The following is a 25955-nucleotide window of genomic DNA, read 5'->3' as shown; positions in this document are numbered from 1 at the left end:
ATGTTGAGTTAGTTGAAATTAAAAAGATAGTTTTAAAAAAAAAAAAATACTAAAATATGTTGTTACTAAGATTTGAACTCTAATGCTAACTCATTAAATGAAATGATTCATTAAATTAAATACGTGTTTTCATTAACTTTTGAAAATTAGAAACGGAAAACAGTCTTTTGCATCCTGTTTTCAGTTTCCTTCACAAATTGAGTTTTAAGAATAGTTTTTGTTTTCAGACTATTTTGGGTTGCCAAACAAGTTTTTTAGTCTCAAAAAATAGAAAATTATTTTTGAAAATAGAAAATAAAGAGAAAAAACAATTATCAAACATATCCTAAACTTTTGGTAGTAACCTTGCACTAACAATGCAACACTCACTCAGTTGTTCGTATCAACCCATTTTCCTATTTTATTTAATCTCTTATGCTTATAACTAAAGCGTGTTTTCATTTTTGAGTGTCATCATGGGTTAAAGTTCACTTCTTTTCTTTTTTTTCTTTTTTTTCTTTTTTTTTTAATATCTCCAGCCAATATGGCATTGGGATTGCTATAAGTATTAAGGGCAGTGTTTGTTACACACATTGTGTGCATGTACACATTTTATAAAATAACTGAAATTGTGCATAATCATAAATATTAGCCATATATTAAAAATTTAGTCATGATATTTCTGACAAATGGGTTGCACAGCTCTCTAAGAAAAATTCGGAAAATTAAGAATCTTTAGAAAAATTATTGTAGATAGGAGTTCAATGTGCAACTGTGCAAGAGTTGTGGTGAGATGTAGATCATCTCCAACTACCTTATCTAGTGGCTAAAGTTTAATTTGTATTCATTAGCCTTATTCTCTATTTAGGGTGCAATATAAGTAATATCTCAGTCTATGAAAGAGGTATTCACAGGTTAGAGAGGGAAACTTGGTAGATATAAGAGGCTAAAATGATCTATGGACAGTCCTTTTTGTTTTATGTGGACGATTTGGAGGAATAGGAATAACCCATCTTGTAATGACGTAGAGCTGAATAGAAATTCTCTTAAAAGCATCATTCCACAGATAAGCTATCCATAAATGAAGCAATAAGTTTAAATACACAACAAAATTTCACAACTTTTATCACAATTACAGATAATAGATTGCATTGGTGTATTATAAAAGTGATATCGGTTGTAGGCTTATTTAAAAGTGGTAATATGCACTATTATAATCTACCACCTCAAATATATTGTAAACAAAATTGTAAAATTTGTTTCATCTCTAGCGTTGTTGTAAATGTCTACTAACAAACACCACTTTCCTAACACAATCTTGTTACAACCTCTTAATGTTACTACTACTTAAGAAATAATAGTCCAGGTAACAATTAATGTTCATACAATTCAATGCTCTATAGTAATATAGAGAGATTTAATGATCAGGATGTGGTCGAATGTAAGCAATAATAGTAAACATGGTTTGTATGACACTAAGATATAATAATAGAAACGTGATCAGATATGATATAGAATTGACTGGTGAGGAAAAATATTCACGTCTAATCGTTGCCTGGATCTTGAGGTATGTTTTATTGCAACGAATATAAATTTTATGTATCAATGGCGAAAGGTAGCACTCATGCCAATGATCATAAGCAACATCTTTGGTGAGATCATTGAGAAGCACAGAAACTTCTTGGTCGCTGCCCAGAACATGATAAAAGATCCTCTTGTTACGAAGAATTTGAACGTCTTCGGGTGTGTTCACAAGTCCATCAAAGAACATAATGTAAGATGTGAAATAAGGTTTTACACATTTGTTGCATTGTTCATAGGCAACAAGGTTTCTCAAGATAGGTCCAGTTTTATAGTCAATGAAAAGAGGAGGAATCTCTAGTGAAGCCCTACCAGTCAAGACTGTCATGTGGTGACTATGGTATTTTATGTCTAATAAGCCACCCTCTCCACTCTTTAAGAAAATCCCAACTCGCTGGAGCTCCCTAACACTAGGTATTAAACACTTTTTCTCTTGCATTAGGGACCCATAAGCACTTGTAAATTTTGAATTTTCTTTGGGGTTGAAAGTTGAGTGAAAAAGTGCAAGTAAATGGTCAGGTGCGTGTTCAAGAAATGGGTCATGTATTGGTATTTTTTGAGTTGGAGTGAGTAAAGGGTGAAGGAACTTAAGCGCAACATGTATGAGAGGAGGCTCGTGGCCTAAGCTAGTGAGCATATATAACTCTTGTAGGACAAAAAATGGAAGTTGGTTTTCGAGCTTCACTAAATCCAACCTAATTACAGGTAGCTTCCAACGTGTTCTGAAGATGGGATCATCAACTTTTTCCTGCATGGGATTAACAAAATTTTCCTTCAATAATTTAGGATTCCCCAATTTTTGTTTATTATGGGTCTGTTTGAAATCCACTTATTTTACTGGAATTGAAAACTTTTTGCTGAAAATATTGTAGATAAAGGTAAATGTTAGTTGAAATAGTACAGTGAAACTCATGAATAATACCAAAAAGTGCCGTGGAACCTATGAATAATAGCAAAAATAAAAAAATAAGTTAATTAGTAAAATAAGCTAGCAAAAAATAAACTAGACAAACATACACTATATATATTTCTTCTTTTTTGGTCATGAAAATGATGTTTAGAAAGAGCAATATTTTAGTTCCTTGGATTATAGAGTAATTTTTTTGTCATTCTGTAAATGGGGTTACTTTTTATACTTAACTTGCATTTGTATTGAAGGGGAATCTAGATCATTCTCATTTTCATTTTTGAAAGAATATGCTAGCTTGGACCATTGCCCCAGCTCATATTTTATATCATAATGAAAGAAAAAATGTCTTTATATGATTCCCTGTACAAGGCAACAAAAAAAAAAAAATGAGCAAGCTATTTTGTTTCATACATACATACATACATAAATAAATATATATATATATATATATGTGAAATAAAAATTCAACACCTTAAAATATTAATAATGAACAACTAAAAAAACCTAAAAGTTAAGCACAATCAAACTAAAATTGCTGAAAATTAAACAAATGAGGACAATCAAAATAAAAGTTAAAAAAAAAAAATACTAAAACGATTAACTAAATTTACAGATGCATAACTACAAACACTAGAAACCTCCAAAAGCACACTTGAAAATTCTTTTTGTTCAACTTTTAAAACTCTTAAAAGTTTAGGGGCAATTTTCAAAGTTTTTGAGTCTCGAAGATGGTGTAAATTAATCATTTTAATAGGCATAATTTATTGATCAAGCAAATGTCAAGAGTACTTCTATAGTTCAATTCGCATCTTGACTTTTTTTTGGTATTTTTCAGAACACATCCAACATACAAATTTCTCCTCTCCTAAGTATCAAATTTTAAAAAAATTGGTAAAAGCAAATGAAATAAATGGAATGGATTAGTGATTACCTTTTCACTCCTTTGATAATAGCGGAAGAGCTCAAGTATGAAGCAGCCATCAATGACCATCATGCGGACAAAATCATCCGTAGAAATATCATCAAAGGCCTCAGAGTAACACCGTCTTGCTCTCCCTTCCAACCTCTTCATGGCCTCAGCAAGACGTTGAAACCTATGTTCTTTTTCTTCCTTGCTTTGATAACGCATCAAACCGAAAAGAAACTGGAGTTTATGCTCTTCCATCCCTTGTAGCAGTGCCTTCTTGTAATGAAAAGGGCCAATAGAGACAAGCACAGGGTCATAGGCATGTTCATTAACTCGTCTCATGTTTGTAGGAGCTCGGAATATTGTGCACGGCGTTGTACAATATCTTGGGGTGGCAAATGATTCTTCTTTCATGGAGTCATTGACAAGCTTGACCACCCAATTAGGAGTCGTGCTTGTACTTGTACATGTGGGGGCATCAAGAATTTGGTTATGGGATATATTTTCTCCTGTAGTGCTTCCTAGTAGCAGTGAATCTTCTGTAATTGCTTTCCTATCCATGCGGCTCATGAAGTTGTGCTCCATTTTCTTGGAGAAATTTTGAAGAATGCAAAGTATGATCTATATAGCATTATAGCTACGCCATCAATGAGAAGAACATCTAGCTATATAGGTAGCATCCACCTTCACATATCAAGAAGGTTTAAAGGATGAGTCCACCTATAGACCCAACCAATCACACACTTAATTTTACAATTTACTTGTGTGACTATGTGTGGTATACATTTTCTAACTTGACCCACACTTAATGTACATTAGACACTCACAATCACACGAATCAGTAAAATTGTGAAATTAAGTGTGTGATTAGTTATGTTTATACTCTAAAGAATTACTCTTTTTAAGGATTTAACAATTTACAATGATAATGTAAATGATTTTACCTCTAATCTTATCTTGGAATATGTAGGGTCTACTCTAGTGAATAAATTATCAAAAAGTTTAGGACCATACATTTTGACACAACTTAGACTCGTGACAAGTGGTGATTGGATTACTGTTCATTAAGTACCAATACTGGACTCGTGTGTAAATGATATAATCTTATCATAAATTAACAAATATGCTAATTTTTTTTATAACAACAAATATTCTAATTGTGTCAAAGTGTGTGAACAAATGTGTGTCCATAGAAGAATTGATAATAAGAATAATGTTATTCTTGCTTCAAGAAATAGGCAATAATACATCATGCTCACCTCTACTTATCGTATTATTAATTACTTATTCACATGACACACCACATGTACAATTTATATTATATTCATCCTCATTTTGGTGTGGAAATTCATCTTAGTAAATCTCTAAATATGAAGTCTTTTCTCAACAAAATATATATATATATATATATATATTTATATAGAGGAAGTCAAATTAATTTAATTAGCGTAACTTATTTCCTAGTGCATTATGCTTTTGTTTTTTTGTTTTTTTTTACAACGAGTCAAGGTTTTTGTTATAACTTAGAGAATTGAGGAGGATAAGGCCTCTTTTCTATAGTTAATTCCTGGCCCTTGGAGGCACCATCATTGACTCACCCGTTGACACCAAAAGCTGCCATCACAATATCACATGGTTTGGCAAGAGGCACCGTCATTGACGCGCTTAACTGTCTCATTGTGTACCGTTTCCACGTATTTTGCGTTGTGTTTCTTGGGCCAAAATGGCCAAATACCATCAATTTTTGAAATATTTTGCCCAAAAACACTGTTTCGGAAAAATATAGCTATTTACCACTTTTTGTGGTACTCGAGCTTGGTGAGTTCGAGTACCATATTTTTTTAATCCAACGTGGCCCGCTGACATGGAAAGTTTAATTAAAAAAATTTAAAAAAAAATTGGTCATTTAGTACTCAAGCTTGGTGCACTCGAGTATTGTTCATGATACCTGAGTCCATCAAGCTCGGGTACCATTCTGTTTATGGACTTAACTCCTAAAAAATTGGCCCCTTAGTACTCGAGCTTTGTGGGCTTGAGTACTGTGCATGGTACCCAAGTCCATCAAGCTCGGGTACCAATCAGCCTGTTTCAAAAAATTAAGCAGATTGTACCCAAGCTTGGTGGGCTCGGGTACTTCACAAAGTACGAGTCCACCAAACCTGTACATAGGGTAAATTCTTTTTTTCTTTTTTTGGATTGACGAGAATTTGAGAATTAATAAAAAATTTACTTGAATATGTGTGTAATTTACAAAAAAAAAATGAAATTTTACAATTTCCTTCTACAAGTTTTAAAATTTTGAATTGTTATATGATAATTCACTATGAGTATTAATTGTCATTGTGGGTAGCTATGACCATTTTATTTTGTTAAGTTTGTCTAACATTTTTATTTTTATGCAGTTATTATTATTTTAAATAACACATTACGTGTCTACTTAACCAATAAAATACTTGAACAATCACTGACTTTACAAAATTTTTTTCTTGAATTTTTCTGACTTTATAACAAATACTTATTATAACATGGTAACAATAAACACACATGCAACAAACCTTCTTTATTTCCTAATTACTAAATCATATAAAGTTATATTATATTTAGGGTCATGTTAACGGATACCCTTAAAGCAATTGTTATATTTTCCATGAAAGTAGTGACAAAACATTTCTCTTATATTTATATTGTACACACAAACTTCCACACACATTATTAATATAAAGAATAATGCTAGAAATACAAACTATTTTTCAAAATTTTTTACAAACTGCTGATGTAGTGAGTGATTATTGGTAAATGAAAAAATGGATATTAATGATAAGCCTAAATTAAAACCAATAAGAAGTTAGTCACATCAACATTTTGTAAAAATTGTAAAATAATTTGTGGTTGTAACATTACTCTAATATAAATTTATGACAGAGTGACACTTACCATCTACAAACACTTATTCTATTTGTTAGAGTTGGAAATATTTGTTATAGGAAATAATTATTTCTTAATATTTCTTCTTTTGAAACCTCCTGCCCACTTTTCTGACGCCAACTACTAACTTAATGCACAATGAATGGTGTACCTTAACAACCACACTCACCAACTTACTTGTAGAATTTATGAGATGACTCTTGCACTTGCCAAGTCCATATGAAGAGTCAGAATGCCCATGTGAAAGAATACTGAAGCAAAAGCTACTATTGGGTCACCATCTACGGATCTCAGTGTCAGTGTTTTTCCATTGAAGACAAACCATTTAACCTTTGGGTCCTCCCTGCAGTGTACATAGAGGTAATATAGTTAAATGTTTTGTTAGATTGTGTTTACATGTGTGGTTCGTATGAGATTTTTTTTGCATGACCACAATTCATGAGTTGAGTTTTTTGCAAGTTTAAGGTCCATTTACAACGGCTGATATATATATAACTTTTTTGTCAAAACAAATGGAGCACAACTATATTGTAACAAAATAAATTGTAAAGAAACAATTGCAATTAGAAGCATTTTTTTTTTGTTAAAAGAAAGAAAAAAAAATAACCAATTCATAATTACTAATAGTTGAAAGAGAGATAGTAAATCCATAAATTATTATATGCTTTAGAAGAATAATACATAAAGTTTAGACATGTACTTTGATTCCTTAAAATAAATTAAGAAAAAAAAAAAATCATCTATAAGTTTTTTATTTTATTTTGTGAAATCTAAAAATATTAAAAATATAGCAAATACTTGTAAAGTTGTGTATATATCTTACTGTCTGATGGCTTCTTAAAATATGCCCCATTCAGCATTTACTTCTCTATCCTTCTAAATATTTAAAATTTAAGTTTATAACAAAAATTCAAATTTTAAAATTGTAAAAAAATTAAGAAATAACAGGATTTCATCATTCATTTATGGGTTAAGCTATTTATGAGATAAGCAAGAAAGCCAAGTGCTGTGAATAGTGATATTGGTAAAAAAAATGAACGTGTATACAATATCAAAATTCATTTGGGGGGGCCACAATTAACATAAACCATATATCTAAATAACAAAAAACTCAAGAAGAAGAAAAAAATTTGTATCATTGTCATTATATTTGCCCATGCTTTGAAGAATTCATTTTATATTTTATGTTTCTATGTATTTATTTATTTAGATGTAAAAGAATACTATGTCATTGTATATTGTTTATTCTATAATTTACAAGTTATCTAAATATTAAATAAAACACAGTTTTTTTTTAACAATTTGCTGGCAGCCAAGTATTGTAATTAAATCTATTATAAATTATAGATATGTGGTTAAAACGATTGAAAATTATTTATATCTCTATACACAAAGTTGAAGAGGTTGAGTTTGAATATAAATTGTTTTTATCATACGCCATATTTATTTAAGTGGTTATAGATGATGACAACTTTTATATTGTTAATCATAGGTCGGTGATGGATTTTCACTTTTTCTATGTGTACTACGACGGGGAGATGTATTATCATGAGTTGCATGGGTTGTCATACCAAGGCTCGAACCAAAAGCAAAAATATGTTAAGGTGAAACGTGGGATAGGGCTTACGAACTTGCAACGAAGAATATTGAAGGCGATGAGGTTAGACCACTCTAAGCATAACATTTTCATCGTGTATCGAGCACCTCAACGGATTGTAAACACACAGGTTTTCTACAATTCACTACAATTATCAGGTGGCACCGAAGTGAAGATGATGTGGGAAATGGTTGCACAAATGGTGGCTCGAGGATTCATTGCTTCAGATCTCTATGTCACTGTTGAGCCCACCACAGTAGAGGCTGGAAAGGGTTCACAACATACTGTTTTGGATGGTAAATGAGCACATCGACTCAATACCAGAAAGATCTTATCAAGGGTGTGTAGAGAACACAGGAGATGGGTATGGCAGTGAACCATGGCAGACATTTGCCCACGTGAACTCAATTGAGAAGGGGGGAAGGGCCCCAGCAAGTGCATGAAGGAGAGCATTTAGTTCATGATGAGTTGCATAGGGGCACATCCGAAAATGAAGATGATCACGGACTTGGTGATGATGCAACCCATATTGATGTTACTAAGGATGACTTCGAGGAGCTCCTAGATACCATGGGTGAACATGAGGATGTGGATTATATCGAAGATGTAGTTGTAGAAGAGAATAGAGAGACATGCCCCAGTCCCGATCCTACGCCGGAATGGTTCACCAAAAACACTTGGGATAATATGTTTGATCCATCACCAGTTATGCAAGCGGAAGTATTACCATGGACACCTGGGGAGCAGCCAATTAAAGGGATGGTATTCGCGACTAAATTGGCGGTGCGACATGCGTTGAACTGGTACGCAGTGCGAGAGAATTTTAGCTTCAAAACTGAGCATTCAGACTCAAAGAGGCTTATGGTGAGTTGCGAGGATGATTCCTATCCATGGTCAGTCTGTGCGATATGTTGTAAAGGAGACAATGTCTGGAAGATCGCAAAATGCAAGGGCCCCCACACGTGCGACAAAATTCAGAATGCTCATGATGGTCGGATGATTGATTCGGTGTTCCTAGCATATGTACTTAAGCGCTATATACGAGAAGATCATGCGTATAAGATAAAGAACTTACGCCACGTTGCTTTGGCAGACTTAAAACACGAAGTATCTCACTACAAGGTATTCTATTCTTTGACTTGCATTCTATTTTCAATACAACGTAGAGACATCAGTCTTTTGGGAAGTATAATCATGATATTTTTTTTCCCAAAACCCATGAATATTTTATATTATGAAAATTGAAATTGAAAAAAGAAAAGAAAAAAAGGAATGCGGAGCGAAGAAATATTATAGTCTTACAAGTCTTGATTTGTTTTCTTCAAGTTTTTTTATTTAACTTGTATTCATTTCTAACGTAATCATTATGGTTCACATACAAGGTATGGGATGCCAAACAAAAGGCCGTTGCAGCTATATACGGGGATTTTAAGGAGTCTTATGCAGAATTGCAGCGTTTTTTGGCAGGACTTTAGAATGCAAGTTCGAGTACAAATTATAAGTTACTAGTTGACGATAATTATGAATGGGGAACCTGTACATTCAAGTCCGTATTTTGGGCGTTTCGTCCTGTATTGTTGGGTTCAAGAAGTGTGGGCTTGTGATTAGCATTGATGCAACCCACCTCTATGGAAAATATAAAGGGAAATTGATGATTGCAATGGCGACAGATGTTAATAATAAGATTTATCCAGTAGCCTTAGCCGTTGTCGAGAGCGAGAGCACAAAGACTTGGGGTTGGTTCTTAGGTTGTATAAGAACGTATGTTACCGACCGGAGACACCTATGTGTCATATCTGACAGACACCCTAGGATACAAGCTATCTTTAGAGACACTAATCGAGACTAATCGACACTAATCGAGATCATTGTTCGAGTGGTCCCGATCATAGGCAATAATGAGTAAATTTCTATTCTTAGATTTCATTGATTCACTCTCTATTCATAGGCAATGATTAGTGTTTTCATTTTTTATGAGTATCTTCTACACACATCCAGTGTGCATAAAGTATCTCCCCTTTCACATTAAAATCTTACTACTTATAAATAAAAAATTGAAAGAGAAGAAGAAATTTTAGACAATCTTAAAATGAGTTTTATGGCCTTGAAAATTGTCTGATGACAGCATAAGACCTGTTAAGCACTAAGATTGTGCGGAATTTACTAAAGCATCTTGCCATCTTCTACATGCATAAAAATACCCACAAATACCCACAAATTATGCATAAAAATAAAAAATTTACAAACACAAATACCCACAAATACCCAATGCTCAAACTGAAGATGCAAGCTGAGCGAGACATACCTTGTGAGAGGGAGACCGAGAGCGTGAGCAACAGAGCGAGAGGGAGACCAAGCAACAGAGCGAAAGGGAGACCGAGCAACAGAGCGAGAGGGAGACCGAGAGCGAGAGGGAGACGGAGAATGAGAGCGAGAGTGAGACTGAAAGGGAGATTGAGAGCGTGTGGGAGAGTTTGATAGTGAGATTGAGAAAGTCAGAGAGAGTTGAGAGGGAGATTGAGAGAGTGAGTGATGAGAGAGTAGTTGTGGGAATGAAGTTTATAAGCTGGGTTTCAGAAAATTGAGAGAGGAAGTTTTGATATTGTTATAAAAGAAGTTGCCAGTACAGAATGGTACCCGAGCTTGATGGACTCGGGTACCACGCACAGTACTCAAGCCCACAAAGCTCGAGTACTATGGGGCCAATTTTTTAGGAGTTAAGTCCATAAGCAGAATGGTACCCAAGCTTGATGGACTCAGGTGTCATGAACAGTACTCGAGTGCACCAAGCTCGAGTACTAAATGGCCAAAATTTTTTTTTTTAATTAAACTTTCCATGTTAGCGGGCCACGTTGGATTAAAAAAATATAATACTCAAGCTCACCAAGCTCGAGTACCACAAAAAGTGATATATTGCTATATTTTTCCGAAATAGTGTTTCTGGACAAAATATTTCAAGAATTGATGGTATTTGGCCATTTTGGCCATGTTTCTTGTAGTGGAAAATGTTTTATATTTCTTGAAAATCATTTTGTACTTTTTCTGGAGTTTGATGCTTCAAACAATGCAAGTAAATAGAAAAATGTTTTCTATTGTCTACAAAAACAAATTCAATAGAGTGAAAAATGTTTCTTGCTTTCTAAAAGGTTTAAAAAAATAAAAATAAAACTGAAAATTGTGTTTAAAAACATTTGTGAAAATACATGTGGGTGAAAAAGTGTGTGAAAATGCATGAAATGTTGTTTAAAAACTAAAAATGGTTGTTTGAAAATACAAACCAAACACCCCAACTTATCATAAGTTTTTTTTTTTTTTTAACAGAAACTTATCATAAGTTCATAACAAGTAAACTTTACTAAAACTTTATAACTTAATTAATAATTCTTGGGTTTTTTTTTTTTTACGGAAAAATCCAAAGTTCAAATCACTTTCTCCTCCAACTATCAAATTCTAAAAAAAATTAAAATAAAAAATCAACTTTACTCCATAAAAATATTCTTTCAATGGTTCTCTCTCTCTCTCTCTCTCTCTCTCTCATTCATTGACTATTATATCTTGATTGTTGATTGATATTAACCAAATAATTTTTTTCAAATTACACTTTTTTGTTCCAGTCCCTTTCTCATTTAATTTATTGAATAGACTTTGAATTTCGGGTTTATTTTTTTCAATTGTGACTCTAATTGACCCAAATTAGAAAAATTTCTTTTCATTTTAGTTCAATTTTTGTGAATTAAATTTTTTGTTCATATAATTATTTGAAAATTATAAGAATAATTAATGATTTTCTGCGAGCCAAAAATAAATAAATAAATAAAACCAAGAAGAAAAAGAAGAGGACGTTTTCAATATAGGATTTAAACATGGGACAAATTTCACTTCATTTTTTTTTTTTTTTTTGTGTTTATTCTTCTTTTCTTAAATGGGTGCCGCGTCTATCGTTTTTTTTCAAAAAATTAGAACGGGCACCATGAGAGAAATAAAAACCTCATAAGCCCAAAAATACAATTTAAGAAACAGCAATGCCTCAACGTTAACACCAGACCAATAACTCATTCCGCTAGCATTTAGCCCACCCCAGTAACTGTTCTTGGAGCAAAGGCCTAAGTCCAGTAAGGATGTCAGAATTTTTAAGAGAGAATGGATTTTAACATGCACACACATATATTTAATTTTTTTTTTTTATATAGATAAAATAACATTTCAAATTTATGGAGTCTATTGCATAATGGTTGTTCTTTATTATCAAGTCAAGATATCAATTAATTTTTAATCTAAGAGATAATTTACCAATTGAGCAAATTAAAACCCACTACTTTTATTCATATATATATATATATAGAGAGAGAGAGAGTTAGGTTCATGTTACATCTAGTGTAATTCTAAACAATATTACTCCTCTTAATAACTTATTATTATATGTGAATTTTGACAAATCTACCGTTGGATTACATTATATTCATATATTCTCCATGTTTGCAAAATTTCATGATGATCAAAGATTAATAATCATATTATCAATTGCCAAAGGCCTTGTAGCTGAATTGGGGGTCTAGGGGGAAAGGGTTCGAGCTGCGGGGTTAGCAGCATGTTGTAATTATTTCTCAAAAAAAAATAGTCATATTATCAATCAATTATTTAAATTTAAGTTTCTGTAATTTAAAATAATTTATAAAAGATGAGTTTATGGATCACATGGTAAATAACATCTGATTGGCATGAAAATGAGCATGCATGTTAAAATATGAATTTAATGATTTATATGTATGTTAAAATAATTTATAGAACATGTAATTTAATGATGGGATTCTTAAAATATGAATTTAATAACAAGTTATTAGGTGGTGTAACATTGCTTAAAGTTACACTAAGTGTAACTTGAACTTAACTCATAAATATATATATATATATATATATATATATATATATTAACAGTCTATATGATTGGGAATGATCAACATATGCATTTATACAAAGGTCAAGGAAATGGTATTTCTTTATCATCACGCTAAGATATCAATTAATTTTTAGTATAAGAGAGATTTTACCAATTGAGCAAATTAAAGCCCACTACTTTTGTATATATATATTAATAGTCTATATAATTGGGAATGATCAACATATGCATTTATACAAAGGTCAAGAAAATGGTATTTCCTGAAATACTTACCCAAAACAAAGTATTTCTTTGTAGGGTAATGTCATTTACCTTTGGTAAAACCTAAACAAAAAGTATTTTCTCGTAGGGCAATGTCATTTACCTTTGGTAAAACCTAATACAGGGTTAATCACTTAGAGGATAGAAAAAGTTGTAGGGAATAAACACGAAATTCCAAACCTGTGAGAAACAAAAAAAAAAAATAGAGAAAACACACACCAAAGAAAGAAATAATCACACACACAAGACAGTATTTACGTGATTTGGCAATTTGCCTACGTCCATGGAGTTGCAGGAATTTCACTATTATCAAGGAAAAATACAAAGTATAGCAGTATAGTTTTTTGTTCTCTCAAAAACTACAACAACGAACCCTAAAAACCATGCAATATTATTTCGGATCGGGTCAGGTCTTCAACCGGATCAAACACAATTAGGCTCCACAAAGCCCAACAAAAGTTTAAAGATAAAAAAGACTTTAGTCTTCTTTCATGTTGTTTTGTTGTGGGATAAAAAGTGGAGGATAAAAAATACTTTTATTTGATTAAGAAAAAAAGATACGAGGATAAAAAATGTAGATCGTATAAATTGACACATAAGATTTGTAGTAAAAATGTTTAAAGCGTAACACTTTTGAAAAAAAAAATCCACATTGATACAAATCAAGGTTATAAATTCAAATTTTTCGTCTACACTAAAAATCAATTAGTTTCTTCACCTTATTATAAATAGCTATCACCAGTACCAATATCAAGTTAAAATCCAGCTGTATTTATAAATATAAAAAATTTAAAAATAATAACTATAAAAATTTAAAAATGTCAAAAAAAAAAAAAAAAATCTATAAAATGGGAAGCTCACACAATTAACCTCCCCTCTCCCCCCCCCCCCCTTATCCCCTTCCAAACCGAGTAACTTCCAATTCAATGGCTTTCACACACTCTCTCCTCCAACTCCCTCCCATACACTCCCTCAAACTCTCCACTCCATTCCTCCATGGCTCCACTCCTCTCTCCCTCTTCTCAAAACCCACTTCCTCTCTCACCTCACCAACCCCACAATCCCACTCCTTCACCTTCCTCCCTCCCATCAGAGCCATGAAATCACTTCAAGGCAAAGTGGTTTGTGCCACAAACGACAAGACCGTGGCTGTGGAAGTGGTTCGCTTAGCACCTCACCCAAAGTACAAGAGGCGTGTCAGGAAGAAGAAGAAGTACCAAGCTCATGACCCAGATAACAAGTTCCAGGTTGGGGACATTGTGCAGTTGGAGAAAACCAGACCCATTAGCAAGACCAAGACTTTTTTAGCTGTACCAGTGCTAAACAGGAATTTGAAGAAGAAAGACACTGAAAAAGAGGAGCTTGGGATTCCGTTGGAGTCTCAGCAGCAGGCTTAGTGTGAGGTCTTCTTCTATTGTTATTGTTCATTTTTTTTTTTTTTTTTTGGTAATTTTGCAATGCTTTTGTGCTTTAACTTCATGTGATACTATTTGAAATTTAATGTAATTTCATGGGCATGTTGTTAATGCTTGAATTCATGCTTTTTGCTTTTTATCTTTGTAAATTAATGGGGTTTGGAAATGGGTCTGATTTTTATTGTTCTTTGATGGGTTTTGGTAATGAGTGTGACTAAATTGTTCAAATTTATGCTTATTTGGTCTGTCTTTGAATTGGGGTTTTGGCAATCACCAAATAGATGGAGGTAGCATTGGGAAATTGAAAACTAACTTTGGAGTTATTTGGATTTGAGAGTTGAGAGAGAATGGAAAATAATTCTGAGAGGATGCAAGAGTGAAATTGTGAGTGAACATAAATGAATGAAGATGATCATGTGATCATTTTTGTGTATATTTATTGGTGAATTATGTGATGGTGATGATGATATACAGAGTCTGAAATTTAACGGTGAAAGTGAGAGATTCGGTTTAAATTTGGGATTATTGCATTTGAAGGTGAGTTTTAGTGTTCTTGAATTGATAATAGTCAGGAATCAAATATAGATTTGGGAATTAATCTGGGAAGTTTGTTCCTTTGGCTAGGAGTAAGTTTTCTGATTTTTACTTTAAGGGAGGAAAAAGGTCCTATCAAAGAGCAGTTTTGGTGACTTTTCTAATGATAGGATATTTTATGCGTCTGGATAGTGTCCAGAGGAACTGCAAAACAGATGTTTGATAATATATCACTGAGACTAAGAGGTTATTGATGGCAAATCTTTCTGTTTGGTTCTGTGAAGTAAATTCTCAACTGACTGAGGTATAGTATGAGGATTCAAGAAACTATCATTACTTAGTGCAAATAAAGTTTACAAGATAATGTACTCTAGGATGAGAAATTTTCCTTCAGGACTCTATGGCAGTTCTGTTTGCATGGGTAAAACCAAACTACTGTATATGAAGTAATGGAAGCTGAGCTCTTCAAACATTTTACTGGGGTGTGTTTCTTAGAGTTATTCAATTTTATAGGTGTTATTCTAGGCTTGCATGCTGAGTTATCCAGAAATTCTTTTGGAGGGGGCGTAATAATTGTCTTTTTGAGGATTTGGAATGTTCTGGGGATTAGCTTATAGCTTTGTTTGCAGGGAACTTGTTTGATTGGTCTCGTGCTTGGGGAATCACTTTTAGTGATTCCATTCCATTTTTCATAGACTCTCAGTCCTCATGTACATAATTTTTTTTTTGTTAATTTATTGTACTTATTTTTTTGAGGCTACTTCATCCTTTTCGTATGAAGTAGTACTCCTTTTAATAAAAATGTTTATTACTTGTCAAAAAAAAAATTTTGAAGCTAAGACGCTAAATTCACCTACCAACAAGTATAAAATGCAGAATGGTTGACTACTTTGCGAAACCAAATGGTTGTATATGGTTAATTGTTTCCCATTGCTTAATGTGATGTCTTTGGAGAGAAAAAAAATAGTAGGTGTTTTGAAGATAATGAGAGATCCATACTGGACCTCAAGCTATTTTTCTTTAGAACTTTATTAGATTGGTTGCCTACTTTGCGAAACCAATCATTCTCTTCCTTTCTTGACTTTCTTGATTCTTGTCATTTTTTTTCTTAATTTGTTGATCCCCTATACACTCCCTATGTACTAGGGTGTCCCCTTTTTATATCAATAAAACTTATTACTTATCAAAAAAAAAAAAAAAATTGCAGAACAAGACAATTTGTGGGAATGTTGGGAAACTACATGGTCATGGAATCAAATTAGACATTTATGAGTTGTTGGTCATGGGAACTGTAACTAGAGATGAAGTTCATCATCTATATTGTCAAGAATTACTATATTTGGAGGTATTGTATTTAAAGAGAAAGAGAGCATGCATAATCTGATTGTTTTCAAAGCTTACTAGATGCATCGAATAGTTTGTGACTGTTGTTTTGGGTGTGGTACCGAGTGGTCAGTTTCAAGAGACTATTGAATCTGCAGAAACTTCATTGTGATTAAACCCAGTGGGACACACATCCCAATGCAAAACTTCTTTCAGTTTAATTTAGTTCTCCCATTTCTGCTCTCCTTGTTGGTGTTGGCAGCATGCTTTACAAAACATCATGATGTGGCTTGTCTGCTGACAATTCAGCTGAAAATTTAGATTAAGATCGTAATGTCTCCCTGCTACATTCTTTATTCTATTGCATCATGAGCAAAGTTGTGCGTACTGTAATGGAGGCCATTTTGGTTCCACAACTGAATAAAATATTTCAGTGTCGGTTAATATTGGTTAATCATTTTGGGTTACTATTAAAGTTAAAATTCATAAAATTTATAAGCTCAATTTATTATCGCAAATAACATGTCTTATAACCAATTCTAATTGTATTTCCTCTCTCTCTCTCTCTCTCGTAACAGCTGAAACACCCAAAAAACTCTGGTATATCCCAGTATTTTTCCAGTAGGTTTTAGGGGGTATTCATATAGGTTTAGTGGCCAGTACGGTAATATGGGGTGGTACAGTACGCTATAATATATACAGCATTGATCATGAGATGTATGATTCCTGCATAACTAGAAGAATATGCCAATCTTAGAAGTAGTTGAAATGGAAGTTGAATGAGGTAAACTTTCACTGTATAATTCATCTAAAAGAAGTCAAAAGTTCTTAGGCTAGAGTCACTACTTCAGGTGTCAGGTCGATATTTCCACATTGCTGCATATTTCAAATTGATCGGTTCCATTTTTTGAACCATTCTGGTCGGCAATTTTATAAAGCAGCAAACATAACAATCACAATATGGCATCGATAAAATCAACAATTCTGTACATAAGAAATCTCCCTTTCTTAGATTTCTAAAGATTCTAAACCACACCTCTACCCCTTACTCTCTTTTTCACTTAAATCTAAAGAATGCCAAACACAGATATGTCTTTGTTCCAGGCCGTCCATTCTAACCAAAGAACAGATGGAAACAAACTCACTTCAAAAGGCTGAGTTGCTAAACTAATATTGGAGGGAGAAAAAAGAAAAGAAAAACCTATGACTTTTACAATTAATTAATGCCTATCTAATTCATAAAGGTGTAGTGATCAACCATCCTCACACTGCAAGCTTGTCTTAATGTTTCTTAGGGTACATGATATTAAAGTGTTAACAGACTCCACAGACTCCACGGAAAGCTTTGCTGTGGGAGAGGTATTAGTTAGGATCTGGATTGCTATTGTAAGCAAAGACCCTCCTTCTGTGCTCTTCTCCTCTTGCCTAGATGTAATCACTAAAGGCCTTGACTCGACCCCATCTGGAAGAATCGAAAATCCTGAAGGTAAGATGGCCATGTTGCTAGAGTCGCATCCTGTCATCACAGACTGCATGCCAGTAATGTCCACTGGAGCATAGACCACCATAGACTCGTATGCATTGGTGCAGCCATCTTGAAGTACCCACATGCTGTTCTCTTTTGATTTCATCGTCTGAGAATTTGAAAAGCCAATGTTAGATAGAGGTTAGAATTTGTTTGATTTGGTGAAACCAAAGTTAATGAAGTTTGTAATTTTGACTTTAGAGAACTCACCTGAATGGCCACTGAATTGCCACGATCTTGCCCTTTAGCTAAGTTTGCAATGGATTGTGCTGGACCTCCACTTGACATTATATCCCACTATGATATACAAAACAAAAATTGTTAGAAATCACCCCAAACAATTCTTTTGCTATACCTTAGATAATCAACCATGGTAGTTTAAATAATGAAAAGCAGCCAAACCTCACTCCGGTGAGCTTCGTCTCTTAAGAAATCAAATAGGACATGAGGAGAGACAGGCAACCATACAGAAGAAACTGCACACAAGATCACCCCAAGAGGTTCTCCAGGGTCATTCAAGTTCTTCCTAGAAGTTATCCTGATGTCTTCCCCTGTCTTACTCGACACCTTGGTCCATGTATGATAGCTTGATGCTCCAATTGCTCTGCAAAAATTCCATGTCATCCTTTGTGCCAACTTCAATATGCTTTTCCTCCCGGCCAGTGTGGCAACACCTGATATTTGACAAGAGGAAGGTAAATTTCCCAGACTCCAGTTAAGTTTTGATTGATTCATCCAAATTTTACTTTAGAAATTGTCTTCACGCTTTCCGCATCACTTACCAGTTGAATCCTTCATGGGAACATTGGTTGCCATGAAGAAAACAAGCCGTTCACATTGGAGTTGCAGTGTAGCCATCCAATGCCTTGCACCAAAGGCTAGACCACTGTTAACAATAGTGCGGTACATGGTATGAACTGGACTTTTCTGGCATTCCAAGTGCTCTACCCAAATCACCTGCAAACCACACCGGAAAGATCATCACTAAACTCGTTTGTGTACATCAGTTAAAGAAGTTTATGCTTCACTTCATTAGTTTCACCTCTGCAATTTTATTTTTATTTTTGAGTTGTTTCCCATCCCTGGTCAAGATTAATTGTCAAAGTGATTTCCAAATAAGCATCTCAGTGTGAAAGATATCACCATGAATGAATCATTTGTCTGGTGTTTAAGAAGGGAAAAATTGCATGGAACTGCTATGATGTCATATTGTGACATAGAGCAAGTGCAAAATGCCATGCAAATGAAGATGAGCTCACTCTATATATGCAACAAAGCAAACACTTAAATGCCCTATCACTGATTTCATCCAGGTAGAGGTTTAATATTTCGTATATACCTTGCAGTGGCCATTTGATTTATCCTCTATGATGCAACCAGATGGGCGTTTTCTGCATTTCACAAGGGATGCATCAATATTATCCTCAACTTTTTCTATAGAAACATCCACAATGGCCCATTGTTCAGCACTCAATTGCTTGCAAAATCTGACGAAGTACACTTCTCTAGTGGGTACCATTGGTGTGAGCATTTGCAGTTCTGCAAACATCTGTAATTGAACAATGTTGTCTTCTGTTAGAATTTTGAAAGATGACAGAAATTATTAACACTATATTTGATTCACTCAGAAAAGAAAAGAAGATATTTTTTTATTCTAATGTTTGATTTCTAGAAAAGGAGAGACAGAGAGACAGAGGGAGGAAAAAAAAAACACTTTTATATCAATAAGTCTATGGTCACAATTCAACAAATAAAAAGTCTTTGGTCACAAAAATTTCATTAGTTTTTTTTACAATTACTAATGTAGTCTATTATAATTGATGAATAATAAAAGTGGTATTAGTATGAATCCATGTAAAAGCAATATTGTTCTAATCAAACTTGACATTTTAGTGAAAAAGTTGTGAAAAAAAAAACTGTGTTTTTAATATTACTCTTTAAATTCTAGTATTTAATTAGAAACAGCATAGAAAATTTTAAATAGTGTTTGATAGAAGAAAAGAAAGTGTATTGGTATTTTTCTCTTGGGCCCACTAAAATTTTCTCTCCAAAATAAGTAAAATTTAGAGAGAAAATGCCACTAAATTTTACTTATTTTGGAGAGAAAAGTAGGTGTAAGAAATAAATATGCCAAAAATAGATATTCCTCTCTTTAATTTTTTCACTATACCATAAAATATATGGAACACAATAATATTATGAGGTTGGGAACTATTCCCCCACTACCACTAGCATCTACCCAAGTCGTTGAGCCCAACCCCATGGATATATCCCGAATCCTGATAATTGCTTATTTGTGAGATGAGAGTCTCATATTCATATACACAATGATTAGTGAGATCTCAAAGAGATCTAGAGAACAGCATTTTTTTGCTCCTAAAAGGCTATTAATTAAGGATTTGCTTTTCATCTTTCCACTTTCCAGGAGGTGATAGCAAACGGCACCACTTTTACTCCATACACAAAATTAACATGAAAGTACTGAAAACCTTTTCCTGGAATTAATTTCCCTAACAGTGCCAGTGCAGGCAAAAAAAGAAAGATCGTACACAAAAATTTATTATAGGCAGCCAAAATGTCAAAAACTTTGACCTTTAGCTGAGTTAATAACAACAGTAAAATTAGATCCATCACGAAAGTCCAACTTTTGCTCATGGTTGGACTGCAGGAATGACCGAAAGTACTCATGCAAGACATAAATCCAAGATTCTTTACAGTTGAGTAAATGCACAACTGTTACCTCTCTTATTGAGAAAACACCATTAATTCTTTTGTCATTTGTGAAGGTAGATTTCATCATTTCAAAAAAAAAATGAGGTAGATTTCATCATTTCAAAAGGAAAATCGGTACAACAAGTTTTAATGCATAATATGTGACAATTAATATAAATAGTAAACTTTAACCATTCATAAATGAATATTTGAATTATCTTTTTGTGATTAGTGACCCATCTAAAAGGAAAATGAGATACCGCAAGTTTTAATACATAAAATTTACAAGCTAATGTAACAGTAAATATGATTTAAGCTTAAACTATCTCATAAATAAATATTTGAATTGTCTCTTTGTGATTTAGTGACACATCTAAAAGGAAAATGAGGTACCACAAGTTTTAATGCATAAAAAAACTTACAAATTAATGTAATAATAAATATGATCAATAGACAACCACCTCATAAATGAATATTTAAATGGTATTTATAATTAGTGACCCATCAATTTGTAAGCTAGTAAAATTTGTACAGCCATAGCAGTAGCACATGAGTACTACTAATTTCAAAATTTTAACAGGTAAAGATGTAGTGCAAAGATATATATCCCAGGTTATTATTAAAGACACCATAGCAAGCAACTCACAAGTTGTACAGCGCCATTTTTATTAGGACCTTCTCCATGGGAGATAACATCAACAGTGGCTGCCTTTGAGATCAAGCATGGAAACATTTCCTTCCATTGATTCTGCAGAAACAGATTAATTCATATAAAAACCAATATTAGATTATTAAACTTGTAAATCAACAAGGAGGCTTAGCACTGTTTATCAGGTTTGAGAAAAAAGTACTAATTATATTTACCACATCCATGAAACTCTGAACAAGACGTGGGAGATCCACAAAAACAACTCCAGTCTCTCTTGATGCCTCAATGGATCTCTTTGGCCGCGCATTGTTTGAGTTTTCGATAGAGAATTCTTTCATGTACTCATCATAATTAAGTATTTCCCGACCAGTCTCAACGCTTCGAATCCATAATGGTTCTCCTGCAGTAGCCATCTTTGTGAGCTCCTCCATTGCTTGATTTACTATCTCCATTATCCTCGTCTTCTCAATCCCGAAAATCCCAGTGTAAAAATCCAAAGAGCTTCTATTCTCTTGGTCATTGCCAGTTGAACATGAAGGTGAGGATGTCCCTGGAGGGTATTTCCCTAGAGCTGATCGAAGTTTTTCTACCTGAACATTTGAATCAAACTTTATTACTAAGTACGCAACACAAAATAAAAATCTTCGGATCCTTTTTAAGGTTCCATTTTATACTCTACCCAACTATGTTACATTTTCTTTGAATTTTTTATATATTTTATTTTTTTTGGTTAACATTTTTAAACTTCGGTTACTTTATAGTAAAAAAATGGGGGGACAAATGGAAAACTATGATTCATACTTCATAGAGCAAAAAAGGAAATACCCAAAATAGGACACACAAATTTTATTCAGCAAGACATTTTCATAATAAAAATGGAAAAAATAACTTTGTTTTATGTGTGTTAGCTTTTTTTTTCAAACCTCAGCTTTGAGTCTGGCATTTTCAATTCTGAGCTGTTGTTCCTCCGTAGTCAAAGCAGCTTCTCGGCTAGTGGTGGCAGTGCCACAATTGGGACAGCAAGCTTTATTTATTTGCTCCCTCATGGCTTTGTTTTCGTCTCGGAGTTTCTCCATTTCTGTCTTCAACAAAGAATTCTCATGGCGCTCTTGTATAGCCTGCACCCAATACAATGCATTCCTCAACTTCATGAAATGAATAGGACAAAAGGAGGGGGAAAAAAACAACAGTGCAATGTGATAATAGATTGAATTGCATGAATTATCATACATGAAGCATGACTGAAAATGAATTAGAGTACCTTAATTTGGGTTCGACGATTTTGAAACCAGAACTTGACTTGCCTAGGAGCTAGGCCTAATTGCTTGCTTAGTTGTTGCCTTTGCTTCTCATCTGGGTGGGGTGACTCTTTAAATAGCCTGTAAATTGAGTTCATTGGAACTTTGGATTAATTAACCGGATAATATTGGAGACCAAGTATCAAAAATTGCCCAAGAAAGAGTTAAAACAAATGAAAATTTAACATTGGTAATCTGCGAGGAAAGAAATTATGCTTTTTTATCTATTGTGTTTTTCTGTCGGTATCCATTAACACATATAAAACAAAGAAAAGAGAAGGTAGTGGAAATTTTAAGATAGCTTTAACTTTTGAATCTTGTTTCTTTTGTAAGCATGTCACTAACTTTCTTGTTTTTTAAATCTTTCTGTACATCGTACACCATAAAGCACCCATTAAAGCTACAAGATTGACATGCAAACTAACACTGATTAATGAATGACCAATTAGCAAACCAAGTTCATAAAAAAAATAAAAAACTGGGAACTGATTTTTATTTTCAATGACTCAAATTGAGCAAACTCATTAAGCTTCAAAGCTTTAAATCCTTTTTCTTCATACATGCATATAAAGAAAACAAAATTAGTATTAAAATGAGAATGATAAGAAAGAAACTAAGAGAGACAAATTAAAACCACTCACGCTTCCATTTCTCTAATTTGCTCAGCAGTGTGCCTATGATACTTCTTTCTCTTCTTCTTTTTGTTCTTGTCTCCATCAGCACCATCATCTTCAGGCTCTCCTTCACCGTCAAATTCATCGTCGGACCTTGACCTCAGAGGCTCCGAGTTTTCACTACTAATCTCCACCATGTCATCTCTCCGGCCACCTCCTCCGCTTCCTTCATCCCCTTCTTCCACCTCCATGTTCGGTGTGGCTGCTGCGCCGGCATCGCGAAAAATCCCGGCCTAAATATAAGTAACAAACACACACACAAAAGAAGCAAGTAAATAACTCCATAGAATCTCTATGTTATATAAATATAAGAACAAGGAAGAAAATGAATGAAGTAGTAGTATAGAGAATGGAAATAGTATTATTACAAGGCTGAGAGAGAGAGCTGGAGAGGCAAAGAAGTCTTTGGTACGAGAAGAGGGTGGATTATTCGACATGTCCACGCCCATGGCAAGAATGAGAGTTCTTGGGGTGGCAATGGCAAATGGGTTGTTTTAATAAGGACCAAGCATGGCGGTGGTGATGAAGGTGTGTAGAAAGAGAGAGAAAGAGATGTGGGGGCTGCTTGATTTAAGGATATAAAACAAAATGATGAACTCAAAGAGGTTTTTTCTTTTATGGTGATTTATGTTTGTGTGTGAGTGTGTGTGTGTGTGTGTGTGTGTGTGTGTGAGAGAGAGAGAGAGAGAGAGAGAGAGAGGGCTGGTAGGGGTTGACTGTTAGTTTTTTTGAGGAGGAAAGTGGAAGTCTCAACTAACTTTAAACGGTTGAATCTATGTTTCAACGGTATTTTAAGGGTTTTTTGTTTATTTATTTTTTTTCAATTACAACTTGGGCTTAGTGGCTCAAGCTATCGGCTCAAGATTTATTGGTGCTAGGTAGCGTTTGGCAATGAGCTTTTAATGCAGTGTTGTTTTTTTTTTGGCTGAATAATGCAGTGTTGTTAAGAGTAAAGTGAATTTGGTTACCCTAGGGCCTAGGTCCTAGCCATAGCATAGTTAGACTTATGACTTATCTCAATAAAAACAAAAACTTTTATTGTGACATAGTATGATGTATTAAAAACCTTGTTTGTGTTCAGCAAAAATAAAAAACCTTTAATAACCTTGCTTGATCAAAAGTTTAGCAACTCAATTCATATTTATTTTTCCAATGAAAATATTATGGCACTGTTTGGTACGTAATTTTGAACACTTGTTTTCAATTTTTAAACAATATTATACGTATTTCTACATACTTTTTCACCCACACATATTTAAAAAAAAAAACTAAAAACTGTTGTTTAAACACACTAACCAAACAGACCCTAAATGTTTAAATTCTTATTCCTCCAATTATCCAATTATAAATAATTAAATTTAAAATTAAAACTTGGTTGTGAACCAAATGTTCAATAAAAAAGCAATAGTTAAAATTATTTCTCATGTTTTTTAATGAAAAAACAATTATTTTCTTCCTTATGCTCCTTGTAACATTAAGGGGCTTTATAATTTACTTCTCAACGTGCAATTGGATTAACTTTCTTCTTATTTATTAAAAATAGATAAAAGTATAGTTATACCTAAAAAAAAAAAAAGTAAGATTTTAATAAATTTTACATAAACAAATCATCTAAAAGCTAAAAGCTAATTCCAACATACTATTGACAAATTAGTGAAATTACTTATTCATAATCAATGCTCTTAATTGACAAATTACTACCATTATTCTAACTCTTTTCCTCAAGGATCACCTACTATGATAACATGATAAATTATAACTTATTCAAGAGTTTTAGTTAATAGCAAATAATAAATTTAATCATTTAATTATTATTTTATCACTATTAACTATGACTTGGTTTGTTTTTTTTGGGGGGGGGGGGGGGGATGTGGGGCTTCCTTTGTTTTGATTATGATGATATTAATTAGTAGGGAAAAACTTATGTATAATACTTAAGTATTGTTTCTTAGATTCTCCTCTTAAAATTCAGTTATATGACATTACTTAACTAAAAATATACTTTCATCCCATGAGAAAAAAGCCACATGGCTGAATTTTAAGAGAGAAATAGGAACTTTTTTTGATAAGTAGTAATATGCATTGCAAAGAAAAACTACGGAATTGCAAACAAACAAGAACAAGTCTTCGCTAAAATATCCATTACCATTGCAACAAACCCCCTAGCCTCAACAGGGGGATCAAAAAAGACAATAAAATCTTGGAATTGTGATCCTCCCTAAGCAGCAAGAGTATCAACACTCCTATTAGCTTCCCTGAACACATGCTGGATCAAATAGTGAGAGATTCTCCACAACAAAGACCTGCAATCATCCATAAGTGGGAAGAAATAAGGGTGATATTAACGGAATTATTCAAAAACGACACCACACTCAAAGTATCAAGGTCAATAATGACACTGTTAAGCCCTAAGGAGACCGCCAACCTAAGACCATCCCTAAAAGCTAACAACTCAGTCAGTACACTAGTAGCCTTCCCTATGCTTCAGGCAAAACCATCAATCCACACCCCATTAGAATTTCTTATTAAGCCTCCCCCAACCTTATTCGGGTTTTCAACTGAAGATCCATATGTATTGAGTTTGAACCATCCCATGGGAGGAGGGTTCCATTTAACCTGCATAGGAGCAAGGATACAGGTATGAACAATATGCACAACAATAGTATAGAATTCAACAGTTTGATTTGAATAGTTTTTCACCTGTGCGTTGAAAGAAATTTTATTCCTATGGAGCCATATTAACTGTGGGGCCAGAGAATTTGTGATCC

The 25955-nt window shown here is 33.5% G+C and overlaps 3 protein-coding genes across 3 annotated transcripts; 1 reads left to right on the top strand and 2 right to left on the bottom strand.

Annotated features, from left to right (window-relative positions):
• Positions 1-1139: 1139 nt before the first annotated feature.
• On the bottom strand, positions 1140-4119 carry LOC126725446 (UPF0481 protein At3g47200-like). The gene is made up of 2 exons (XM_050430196.1): positions 3402-4119; positions 1140-2308 (listed from the first exon to the last, which is right to left on the bottom strand). Exons 1-2 carry the CDS (start codon positions 3960-3962, stop codon positions 1397-1399), a joined length of 1473 nt encoding a protein of 490 aa, XP_050286153.1. The 5' UTR covers positions 3963-4119; the 3' UTR covers positions 1140-1396.
• A 9807-nt stretch (positions 4120-13926) lies between these two features.
• LOC126725444 (30S ribosomal protein S17, chloroplastic) lies at positions 13927-14591 on the top strand. Its single transcript, XM_050430192.1, has one exon. It carries the CDS (start codon positions 13984-13986, stop codon positions 14452-14454), a length of 471 nt encoding a protein of 156 aa, XP_050286149.1. The 5' UTR covers positions 13927-13983; the 3' UTR covers positions 14455-14591.
• Positions 14592-17276: 2685 nt separating this feature from the next.
• LOC126725443 (homeobox-leucine zipper protein GLABRA 2) lies at positions 17277-23786 on the bottom strand. Its single transcript, XM_050430190.1, has 11 exons — positions 23556-23786; positions 23155-23420; positions 22477-22594; positions 22139-22333; positions 21431-21805; positions 21213-21314; positions 19194-19403; positions 18637-18811; positions 18257-18528; positions 18065-18151; positions 17277-17963 (listed from the first exon to the last, which is right to left on the bottom strand). The coding sequence occupies exons 1-11, from the start codon at positions 23634-23636 to the stop codon at positions 17583-17585; spliced, it is 2262 nt and encodes a 753-aa protein (XP_050286147.1). The 5' UTR covers positions 23637-23786; the 3' UTR covers positions 17277-17582.
• Positions 23787-25955: the final 2169 nt, after the last annotated feature.

This window comes from Quercus robur, chromosome 5 (genome assembly GCF_932294415.1).
Source record: "Quercus robur chromosome 5, dhQueRobu3.1, whole genome shotgun sequence".
Classification (NCBI taxonomy): domain Eukaryota; kingdom Viridiplantae; phylum Streptophyta; class Magnoliopsida; order Fagales; family Fagaceae; genus Quercus; species Quercus robur.
This window is presented reverse-complemented; position numbering and strand designations above follow the sequence as displayed.